The sequence below is a fragment of the Artemia franciscana genome, chromosome 14 (assembly GCF_032884065.1).
Source record: "Artemia franciscana chromosome 14, ASM3288406v1, whole genome shotgun sequence".
NCBI classification, from domain to species: Eukaryota; Metazoa; Arthropoda; class Branchiopoda; order Anostraca; family Artemiidae; genus Artemia; species Artemia franciscana.
This window is the reverse complement of record NC_088876.1, coordinates 2,444,083-2,457,067: the sequence shown is the minus strand read 5'-3', so window position 1 is coordinate 2,457,067 and position 12,985 is coordinate 2,444,083. Positions and strand designations below refer to the sequence as shown.

The window sequence follows — 12,985 nt, the reverse complement described above, 5'->3', positions numbered from 1 at the left end:
ACGAGGAAAAAACTTAAGTTAAATATCTATTTCAAACCTAAAAAAAATACTCCAATAGGAACTTAACTTCTGCCCTCTTTCCCCTAATATGACCTTAAATGTTTTAAAGCCTGTTTTATGTTTTGTGCTTCACTGAAAACAAATTGTAATAAACACATTTTTTACATCTTTGTTATATTGAAAAAATCAAAAGAAATTAAATTCCCCTCACTATCCCTGATATAGTGTAGACACTATTATGAAAACACAGATATGCATAGTATTTTTTGATTTATTCAATGGCGCACTCAGAAAATAGATAAGGGGTGGGGGGACTGACCGGGAATCCCTGGACCAACCAACAGGAAAATTTAAGATTCCATAGAAGAAACAGTATTTTAAGGCATTAATTTAAGTTTATTTTAGTTCTTTGAATATTAGTTTTGACAAAGGACTAAGGAATACATGATAAAACCGTGCAGTTTAAATAAGATTTGAATACTTAATATAATCTTTTTATTAAGGGTGGGGGGTGACAGCACCTTTACCCTTTAAACATCCCTCTCAACATTTCCTTGCAAGTTTCAAGGTAATTCCTTTTTTCCTTTTTCAACTCAATTGTGCCATTAGCGCTTTAGTGAAAACCAAAAATTATCTAAGAAATTTTTATAGTTACAACAATGAAAAATAAAAATTGTCATTAAATGAAACATTGAGTTACAGAAAATCTTAAACAGGAGCCAAAATCCTGTTGGTATTAAATTCTTAAATGACTTCGAAAACCACACTGCCTTTCCCTGACGAAAATATAACAGTTCAAAATAGGGATGAAACCTTTTAATCGACAGTAAAACAACTATAAAAATTTAACTGAATATTTCGAACAAATATACAGTGTCCATCATCAGCAGTAAAACAAAAAGACATCAATAAAAACAACAAATTTTATGTCCAATAAACTAATTACATATAGTTTATTGCTCTCATTTTTTTCAATGCAACAGCGGAAGTAAATCTCTTTGACCTTTTCGGTTCCGGTTCATTAGATTTATCTGAAATATCAGGTTGGCAGAGGTCAAAACTCTTAAGTGAAATGAAATTTACTTTATTTGACCTCAGTAAATTATCATAAATTGGTTTCAATCCAAATTCACCTGTATCTCTGCTTATGAAATTATTTTTGAGTAATTTCTTTTTAATTTTGATTGTTTCACTGAAAATTTGCTTTAAATCTTGGTCCCTAGAAATCAAAAGGACATTCTCAAACAAAATAAAATTACTTGGATAATTAAAAATATATTCCGATAGAGCCAAAGTGAAACTTTCAGGGTTGGAATTTAGCTTTAAGGAAGATTAAATAGAATTATGTTGTTGTTGTAATCCATTTTCAAATTCTGGTTAGTACGTCCCACATAAGAGCTTCCACAAGTACGTGGGATTTTATAGATCCCATTTTATTGCTCTACGGAAATTCGATCCTTTCCAGAATTCAAAAATCTAGCCAAAGTATTACTACCTCTTAAAACTACCTTTAAGCCATTATTTTGTAAGATTCTTTTAAGTTTTTCACTCAGCCCTGGAACATATGGTAAAGAACAAAAAACATCTTTCTTTCTGTTTTTTTCTAGGATATTGTTAGAAAATTCTAGAAAATTTTCCCTTCTTTTCGAGAAAGTCTGGTCAATTAACCAGCCTGGATAATGATTTCTCATTAAAATTTCTTTTAACAACAATAATTCCTCCTCAATGAATCTTGGAGAGTAAATCCTAGAAATGCGGTCATCTAAGGATACGATTAAACCAATTATTACTTGGCGAATGTGACCGGAGAAGAACGACAAAAATCTATTATTGTTAATAAGTTTCTTGTAAATTTTAAAATCCAGAGTATTTTCATTTTTTAAAAGAAGAACATCCAGAAATGGAAGTTTGTTATCTTCTTCTAATTCCATTGTAAATTTTTAATCACCTCCCCAAAAATTAAGATACTTAAAAACCTTTTAATTCCTCCTCCTCATAATTCCATACTGAAATTATTTCATCGATATATGTTCCATATATTTGTGTTTTAAAAACAAAATATTAATTTAGCGCTAGTATTTCAGTATTTCATACAAAATTTATTATTATTAGTTTTTTGTAGAAAAAATTGAAACAATAGCGATGATGGTGGACACTGTATATGTGTCCAAAATATTCAGTTAAAATTTTATTTTTGTTTCACTGTCGATTAAAAGGTTTCATCCCTAATTTTAACTGTTAAATTTTCGTATTGAATTCTGTTCGTTCGATTTTGATTTGAGTATTCATTTTAGTTTCTACTCGTTCTATGCTGTTATCTACATGTTTGATGTGAATATATACTAAAATTTATACTGATTTTTTGTTTCACTAACAGGTTTGATTGTAAACTTTAGTCGTTTTAAAGTTGAATTATTAAGGGACTATAGTTTTACTTATCCTAAGTTTCAATATGGCTCTCTAATTGCACCTTCTCTACTTTAAGCCCCATTGCACTTCCTGACTGAAGGGCCAAGAAACAGAGAACAACGCCGCGTCTAGGGACTGTAAAGTAAAATGTAATTTTCCTTACCTTTTTTCTCTCTAATTTTCTTGAAAAACACTTTTTCGAATAGTTTATAAAAATTAATCTCACCAAAGCAGATTTTCAAATTTTTTTTTGTTCTCTGTTAAGTTTTTTTCTCATAAGACATATTACATTTTGAGCAACCGGTGCTAAACTGTATATTTAGTATATGCATAGAAAACAAACCTTAGAGATAAGTGATGGCTTGGTTCTTCCCTTAGTGTCATCAACAATAAATAGTGATGCTGCATCACAGTCCAAAAGTACCGTCAAGTTTTCTCTGACTTTCCATGTCAAAGATCTTAGATCTAAGTCATTTGCTATGTCTTTTACAATATCTAAAAAGAATGCACCCTCGTCTCTCCTTCGTAGCTCTCTTTTTAAATCTCGATGCTTCGATGTAGGCCTTGGAAGTTGGACCTAGAATGAATTTTTTTTTGTTAAGGTTATTGAAGTTGAAAGAAAAACTGAAGATGTATAGCAGAGGGGAGTTGCTTTTGGAATAAAATTTTGAAAATCCTAAGCATGATCTCAGTGGTTTTTTCTTTCTCTTACAAATAAGAACAAATTTACAGGACATGTTAAGTGAGATGTTGAACTAATAAAGGGCACTAAGTCCGTGTAGCATTACTACTATTGTAGCTTCTGTTAATACTACTATTTCTATGGCTAATGACATCACAGAAAAGCTCTCATGGAGTTTTGAAGGGATTTTGAATCAAATCAAAACAAACACATTCTGCTATTACGACTTTTGCTGCTATTATTAATAATGCTACTAATACTACTACTACTGCTGCTATTACTATTATTACTAAAGCTAAAAGTATCTAGGTAAAAGATTGAAAAGAATATTAGGGGATTCTGTTCTAAATCAAAACATATTAAATCTGTGCCGGTCATCCAAAGGGTTGTATCTACAATGTCTAGGAGGTAAATTTATAGCAAACAGTATTACTGGCTTTTATATAAAGTGAATATACCACTTGATGCCTTTTTTTTACAAATATAATAATCGCTTCTACCGGAAATTCAGATTTAAGCACTTTTTGACCTCTTAAAAATGACCAAAATATGGGGTATAAAAAGGGCTAAGAAAATTGGCCTCAAACCTTAAATACCTTATAACATTGATCTCACACTTACTATTTCATTATAATTTTTTTTGTCAATGTTATATAATCCACAAGCACTGATTTTCCAATATTAATTTGGATAAATTAATTTTTCCAATGTTATGATGTTTTCTTCTTCCTTGACCTCGAATTTTAAATAAAAGCATGCGTTTTTGGTCGAAAATATGAAAGCCGGCTATTATGAACGCCAGTTATACTGTTTGCTATAAATTTAACTATATTAAATACAGCAATGGTTAGTTTACGTATTTAATATATGCTATGCTTTACCAGCTACCACCACCCCCTGATGTGCAAATATATAGCCCAAATTTGTTTCTAAACTATTACAGATTTGTGATGACCACATATTTAGGTCATTTTTAAGAGGTCAAAAAGTGCTTAAATCTGAATTTCCGGTAGAAGCGATTATTATATTTGTAAAGAGCATAAAAAAAAGGCATCGAGTGGTATATTCGCTTTATACGAAAGCCAGTAATACTGTTTGCTATAGTTATACCGTCTAGGAATCAGAATACAGTTATTAATTTCAAACAAATACAAAGTAGAAACAATAGGGAAAATCTTTTCGAGACAGTGGAAATGAGTTCTGTGAATATTTCGGCCCTATGTCCAAGGGCCGTCTTCAGCACAATACAAGAACAAGAGAGAAAATCTATATATATAAAAATAAGTTGTCTATGTTTGTGTGTGGGTTTGTCGAGTGACGTCATGTTAGTGTGTCACCTGACGTCATGTTTGTCGATTGACGTCATTATAAGGATTGAGCTGTATGCGTCATGAAGTTGTTTGTCGACTGACGTCATGTTTGTCAACTGAAGAAATTACATACCGGGACACCGGGACACAAATGACGAAAGGGACACAGGGAATATAAATGACGACCGGGAACCTCAAAGAGAAATTACAGACTGGGACACCCGGACACAAATCACGACCGGGACACAGGGAATATAATTGACGACCGGGACATAGGGACACAACTGCAACGGGGACGCCGGGGGCACAGGCGGGATATATAAATGACGACCGGGACACAGGGATTGTTCGAATAGAAATTACAGACCGGGACACAAATGACGACCGGGACACCGGGACACAGGGAATATAAATGACGACCGGGACACTCAAAGAGATTTTAAAAACTGGGATACCGGGACACAGGGAATATAAATGACGACCGGGACACAGGGACACATCATTAGAATAATGAGGTATAGATCTAAATACGGATTGTTTTTCCCATGGACAATTATATGTTGCATGTTCAAGAGTCAGTAAACCTGACAATGTATTTATATGCACAGACAATGGGACAGCGAAGAATGTTGTATATTCGCATGTTTTACGTAGTTAAAAACATATATATATATATATATATATATATATATATATATATATATATATATATATATATATATATATATATATATATATATATATATATATATATATATATATATATATATATATATATACATATATATATATATATATATATATATATATATATATATATATATATATATATATATATATATATATATATATATATATATATATATATATATATATATATATATATATATATATATATATATGTATATATATATATATATATATATATATATATATATATATATATATATATATATATATATATATATATATATATATATATATATATCCACAGGTGGGACACAGGGACACAACTACAATGGCGCGTAACTAATATGGCGCGTAACGACTTACGCGCGCGGGGGGGCTTGGGGGGGGCGAAGTACCCCACCAACTAGGTGTTGGGGTGCCCCAACAGCTAGTATGTATATATAAATAAACTTACATTAAATTGTGAGAATTAAAACTAAATAATGTTTTTTAAAACTTTTTTTAAAAACAGACCTAGCATCCTTACTTCAACGATGTTCAACCAGGACTGACAAAAAGAATGAAGTGTGTATATAAATTCATTCAAACTAAACAGAACAAAGTGATTAAATGCAATTTCTCAGAGCCAACCTTGCTTTTTTAGCAGCCTGTCTCAAAGGCCTTTTCGTAGCTGGTTCAATACTATTATAAATCGGTTCAGTAAAACAATTGTTAGATCATTTTTAATTAAATTTGAGTATAAAGAATTTAGTGAGTATTCCCCTAAGTCCCTGTTCAAAGAAATATTATTATTTATTTTGAGATTAATTAAATTGCTTCTCGAACCACCTGCTTTAGTGTAAAGAATGAGGTACTGATGAGGGGGTGAACCCCTTTATATACGCAATAAGAACATGAGAATACAGAAGTTCGTTACATAAGCTAATTTGTAAGTTATGTATATTTTTTACAAATGAAAACATTCGTAAGAAATTAAGAGTTTTAGTTGCCTTTCTAAGTAACCGAAAATCGGAGGGCAACTAGGCCTCCTCTCCCGCTCCATTTTTTCTCAAATTCATTCGATCAAAATTACGAGAAAGTCAATTAGCCAAAAAAAAATAGCAAATTTTGTTTTAATTATTCATCTGCGGAGAGCCAAAATCAAAACATGCATTGATTCATTAACGTTCAGAAATTAAATAAAAAAACAAGTTTTTTTAACGGGAAGTAAGGAGCGACATTAAAACTTAAAACGAACAGAAATTACTTCGTATGTGAAAGGGGCTGCTTACTCATCAACGCCCCGCTCTTTACGCTAAAGTTTTTTACTGTTTTAAAAAGTAGAGTAAGAGTATAAGAGAAATAGTCAAACTTTAGCCCAAGGAGCGGGGCATTGATGAGGAAGCAGCTCCTTTCATATACGAAGTAATTTCTGCTCGTTTTAAGTTTTAATGTCGCTCCTTACTTCCCGTTAAAAAAAACTTGTTTTTTTTTTATTTAATTTCACTTATTGAATGACAGTGATCTAAAGTTCTCCTATGCTTGAAAAATTGTAGTTTCAATCATTTAATGTAGCTTTCCACTTTTCTTTTGATCGACTTCTTTTGTGAAAAAGTGTTTTAGGCTAATTACTTAAAAAGCAAGTTTTTACAACTGGATCTAAGGAGCAGCATTTAAATTATCAGCGATCAGAAATTATTTCGTATATGAGGAGGGAATACTAGCTCCTCAACCCCTCACTCTTTACGCTAAAGTTGGAATTTGTCTCACAATTACTTAAGTACAACTCCTGAAACACAATTACTGCGATGTTGGAAGAACAAGTTTTTTTTTGAAAGCACAAAAAAACTATAGCATCACCGGCGAGAGGTTGAGGAGGACCCTTCATATAAGAAACAATCTGTATTCGTTTTTAATGTTGCTCTTTACTTTTAGTCCGCTATGACGGGGGTTTGATTCCCGGTGTCGCTGGTTATTTGGTTTGAAACATTGGTCAGTGGCGTGACCCTATAAGCTTAGCCACAGTCAACCAAACTTTAAATGGGTACCTGAAGGTATCTTGGGAAGAAAAACAGAAAACATGTGCGAAAACACAGGAGGGGTGGCCTTCAGCCCTGTATGGCACTTCCTACCTGAAGGGTCTTGAAAGGGAGATCAGTACCGCTGGTATGCACTGTAAAGTCCAATGCCGTATTCTTTCCCCTGTTTTTCGTAACTTGCAGTAGAGACAACTTGATTTTTCAATTTACCCTATAGGGTTTACTATACATATTGTTTATTTTAATCCTTCTTTTCATTTAGGGGCTCTGTAGGCCAAATTATCACAGCAGGGTTAGATGACCACTAAAGAAATAATTTGCTTCCTTATCAAACAGTTCGTGGTAACGAACTGTAGTAAGGAGCGACCCGGCTCAATAGTAAACGAAACTCTAAAAAACCGAATTTTGATACTAAAAGATACATCAAAAGAATTGAATTTCCATGCTGATTTTAAACATATAATTTTCATCACATTTAGTCTTTGTCATCAGAAGTTATGAGCCTGAGAAAATTTGCCTTATTTTGGAAAATAGGGGAAACATCCCCTAAAAGTCATAGAATCTTAACAAAAATCACACCATCGCATTCAGCGTATCAGAGAACCATATTTCAAAAATTTCAAGTTCCTATCTACAAAAATGTGGAATTTTGTATTTTTTGCCAGAAGACAGATCACGGGTGCGTGTTTATTTGTTAGGTTTTTTTCCAGGGGTCATCGTATCGACCAAGTGGTCCTAGAATTTCGCAAGAGGGCTTATTCTAACGTAAATGGAAAGTTCTAGTGCCCTTTTTAAGTGACCAAAAAAATTGGAGGGCACCTAGGCCCCCTCCCACTCTCATATTTTTCCAAAGTTAACGGATCAAAATTTTTAGATAGTCATTTTGTTCCGCATAGTCGAAACCCATAATAACTATGTCTTTGGGGAGGACTTACTCCCCCACAGTCCCCGGGGGAGGGGCTACAAGTTACAAACTTTGACCAGTGTTTACGTACAGTAATGGTTATTGGGAAGTGTACAGACGTTTTCAAGGGGATTTTTTGGATTGGGAAGGGAGGTTGAGGGGAGGGCGCTAAGTGGGAGGATTTTTACTTGGAGGAATATGTCATGGGGGAAGAGAAATTCAATGAAAAGGGCGCAGGATTTTCTAGCATTACTATAAAAAAAACACTGAAAAAATAAACATGAAAAAGTTTTTCAATTGAAAGTAAGGAGTAGCATTAAAACTCAAAAAGAAACATAGATGATTACGCATATGAGGGCTTCTTCTCCTAAATACCTCGCTCTTTATGCTAAAGTATTTTTAGTAATTTCAACTATTTATTCTAATGGCCTTTCTGATTCAGGGGTCATTCTTAAAGAATTGGAACAAAACTTAAGCTGTCTGTCCACATAAGGCGTCTGAATTATTTTTATCATATACCAATTCAAAAACGAAAGTATTCAAGCCGATGTAGCTGAGTTGGTAACGCGTTATGTTCCAGGTTCTAGGTTCGAGAGGTTCCATGTTCGAAACTTGACTTGAAAAACTAAACAGAAAAAAAACTAAAAAACTAAAAAAGCTAAAAAAAGGTAAAAAACTAAAAACTAAAAAAGAAAAAAACTAAAAAAAGGTAAGAACTACAAAAAAAACTAAAAAGAAAAAAAAACTAAAAACTAATAAAAAAAACTAAATAAAGGTAAAAAATAAAAAAAAAACTAAAAATAAAAAAAAACTAAAAAAAGGTAAAAAACTAAAAAAACTAAAAACTAAAAAAGAAAAAAAACTAAAAAAGGAAAAAAACTGAAAAATAAAGGAGAAAAAGAAAACTAAAAAAAGTAAAAATAAAAAAAAACTAAAAAAAGGTAAAAACTACAAAAAAAACTAAAAAGAAAAAAGATCCCTAAAAAGGGATATATAAATGACGACGGGGACACAGAGAATGTTCGATTAGCAATCACCATCAACAAAGCTCAAGAGCAATCATTAGAATCATGAGGTATAGATCTGAATACGGATTGTTTTTCCCATGGACAATTATATGTTGCATGTTCAAGAGTCGGTAAACCTGACAATCTATTTATATGCACAGACAATGGGAAAGCGAAGAATGTTGTATATTCGCAAGTTTTACGTAGTTAAAAACATATATATATATATATATATATATATATATATATATATATATATATATATATATATATATATATATATATATATATATATATATATATATATATATATATATATATATATAATATATATATATATATATATATATATATATAGATATATATATATATATATATATATATATATATAGATAGATATATATATATATATATATATATATATATATATATATATATAAATAAGTTGTTTGTCTGTGTGTGTTTCTGTGTCGAGTGACGTCATGGCATCAGGTCGTCATGTCGTCATTTATGACGATGACGTCATTAAAGGTATTTAAGAAATTCGTTCAAAGACAAATGTTTAATTGTAAGAAGATCGTGGACGGAAAAATGTTTAATTGTAAAATGACTGAAGAACCTACAATGGCAACAGCCTAGGAAGCTGCTCAAAGAGTCTATGCCAAAAACCTTGCTGCTGATAGAGAAAGTAAGAAAAGAAAGTGTGCCGAGGAATCACAAGAACAGCAAGAAAACAGGCTTGCGGCTGATAGAGAAAGTAAGAACAGAAAGCGTGCCGAGGAATCACAAGAGCAACCTGAAAACAGGCTTGCCGCTTCAAGAGATAATGCCAGATTAGGAATGTGCAATTTCCGTCAACGAAGGCGTGTCGAGAAACTATCAGAGCAACGCGAAACCAGACTTGCTGCTAAAAGAGAAAGTGAAAAAAGAAGGCGTGCCGAGGAATCACAAGAGCAACTTGAAAACAGGCTTGCGGCTTCAAGAGATAATGCCAAAAAAAGCGTGCCAAGGAATCGCAAGAGCAACATGAAAATTATCGCATGGCATTCAGGTACAGCCCAATCGATGATTATAGTAGATGTGTTCAAATAGGGACTATATCTAAATTTTTTCCCTACTGCAAGGCCTTGAAATTTAATAGTGAAACAATGGGAATGTGTTGCGCCTCAGGAAAAGTTAAACTTCCTCAACTGGCTGCACCCCCAGAGCCATTGAAGACTTTGCTTACTGGAACTACGTCAGAATCTAAGCGTTTTTTATCAAAAATCAGAAAATATAACTCATGTTTCCAAATGACGTCGTTTGGTGCCCAAATCGAAAATCCAGATCAATTTATGTCTACTTTCAAAGTAAAAGGGCAAATTTATCATAGAGCAGGGTCCCTTCTACCATTCTCAGGCGAGAATCATAAATTTTTACAATTGTACTTCATCAGTGATAGAAATTCTGAATTGAATGCACGTTGCAAAATTTCTCCCGACGTTGAAAGGACAATCGTTTCCCAATTGCAACATCTTTTCTACGAAAATAATAATTTTGTGCGTCTGTTTAAAACAGCCATCGATTTGATGCCTACTGATACGCATAAAATTGTTATTTCCGCTGACAAAACGCCTCCTGGCCAACATGTGCGTAGATCCAATGCTACAACTATTGACGAAGTGGCAATCGTTATGGTCGGTGATAAGTTTTTACCTCGAGATATTATTCTTCATAAGCGAAACGCTCAGTTGGTAAGAATTGCTGAAACTCATCGATACTACGATGCCCTACAATATCCTATCATTTTTCGGGATGGGGCCGACAGCTATCACTTTAATATTAAATCGATAAATCCAACCACTAACAAAGAAATGAATAAGAAATGCAGTGCAATGCATTATTATTCCTATAGACTAATGATTCGGCAGGATGAAGACAATTATTTTGAAATGCCGTCAATTGTTTCACCAATACATCGTTGATATTTATGCAAAAGTTGAATCAGATCATTTGCTATTTATCCGTCTGAATCAGACCAAGCTCCGCTCTGAACAATACATTCATTTGCGAGATGCAGTTGTAAATGACGGTAATACCACAAACGTTGGCAGATTAACGATTTTACCTTCGTCATATGCTGGTAGTCCCCGTCATATGCATGAATATGCTCAATATGCTATTGCGTATGTTCGTTTCTATGGTCGTCCAGATTTATTTATTACATTTACATGTAATCAATCTTGGAACGAGATACAGCAGCTTTTACTTCAAGGACAATTGGCGGTTCATAGACATGACATTACGGCCCGTGTCTTCCGGCAAAATTTGAAATCACAAATAAACTACATAGTAAAACTTGAAGTGTTTGGGTCAGTGCGATGCTGGATGTACTCAGTTGAATGGCAAAAACGAGGATTGCCACACGCACATATACTAATCTGGCTACATTATAAAATTACTTCTAATGAAATTGATAATGTGATTTCCGCTGAAATACCTGATGAAAATGTCGATAATGGGTTATACGATATTGTTGTAAAAAATATGATACATGGACCTTGCGGTGCACTGAACGAAAATTCACCATGCATGGCCAAAGGAAGGTGCACAAAGCAATATCCTCGACTTCTAGCACCAAACACAATTACTGGCAATGATGGTTACCCACAATATAGAAGAAGATCTACTGAAGATGCCGGTAAAACAGCAATAATAAAGAAGCGTAACGGTACCACCATTAAAGTAGATAACCAGTGGGTTGTTCCATATTCCCCATTATTATCAAAAACATTTAATGCATACATAAACGTTGAATATTGTAACTCCGTAAAGGCAATCAAATACATATGTAAATACGTCAACAAAGGCAGTGACATGGCAGTTTTTGGCTTGCAGTCCGAAATCAAAGATATCGACGAAATCGTACAATATCAGGCTGGAAGATACATAAGCAGTAATGAAGCTATTTGGCGAATTCTTTCATTTCCGATACATGAACGTAGTCCAGCTGTTGTTCACTTAGCGGTACATTTACAGAATGGTCAACGTGTTTATTTTTCGGAATCCAACGTGCAACAAAGAGCCCTGAATCCAAAGGATACAAAGTAAACTGCTTTCTTTTCGCTATACAAAAATGATTCTTTTGCAAAAAAACTTTGAAACCTAAAACTTGGATAACACTTAGAGTGGATGGATCGGCATGAAACTTGGTGGAAAAAATAAACACAAGTCCTAGATACATGATTTACATAAACGGAACGGATCCGCTCTCTTTGGGGTAGTTGGCGGGGGGGGGGTTATTTCTGAAAATTAGAAAAAATGAGGTATTTTTAACTTACGAACGAGCGATCGGATCTCAATGAAATTTAATATTTAGAAGGATATTGTGGACCAGAGCTCTTATTTTAAACCCGACTGGATCTGGTGACATTGGGTGGGGGGAGGGTTGTTAGGGGGAAACCCAAAACTTGGAAAACACTTAGAGTGGATGGATCGGGATGAAACTTGGTGGAAAAATAAGCACAAGTCCTGGATACATGATTGACATAAACGGAACGGATCCGCTGGGGTAGTTGGGGGAGGGTTAATTCTGAAAAATTAGAAAAAATGAGGTATTTTTAACTTACGAACAGGTGATCGGATCACAATGAAATTTGATATTTAGAAGGATATCGTGTCTCAAAGCAATTATTTTAAATCCTGACCGGATCTGGTGACATTGGGGGAAGTTTGGGGTGGGGGAACCCAAAATCATGGAAATCGCTTAGATTGGAGGGATCGGGATGAAACTTGGTGGGTAAAATAATCAGAAGTCTTACATACGTGATTTACATAATTGGAATGGATCCGCTCTATTGAGGGGGGGGGGGGGGGGTAATTCTGAAAAAAAGAAAAAATGACGTATTTTTAACTTACGGAGGAGTGATCGGATCTTCATGAAACTTCAAATTTAGAAGGACCGCGTTACTCAGATCTCTCATTTA

At 33.6% G+C, this 12,985-nt stretch overlaps 1 protein-coding gene across 1 annotated transcript in view; it reads right to left on the bottom strand.

Moving 5' to 3' along the window:
• Positions 1–12,985, bottom strand: part of LOC136035178 (dual 3',5'-cyclic-AMP and -GMP phosphodiesterase 11A-like) — a 263,712-nt gene that overhangs the window by 186,980 nt on the left and 63,747 nt on the right. Inside the window, exon 5 of the mRNA XM_065716750.1 lies at positions 2,753–2,986. Coding sequence (XP_065572822.1) covers positions 2,753–2,986 — 234 coding nt within the window. The remainder of the gene's footprint in view (positions 1–2,752; positions 2,987–12,985) is intronic.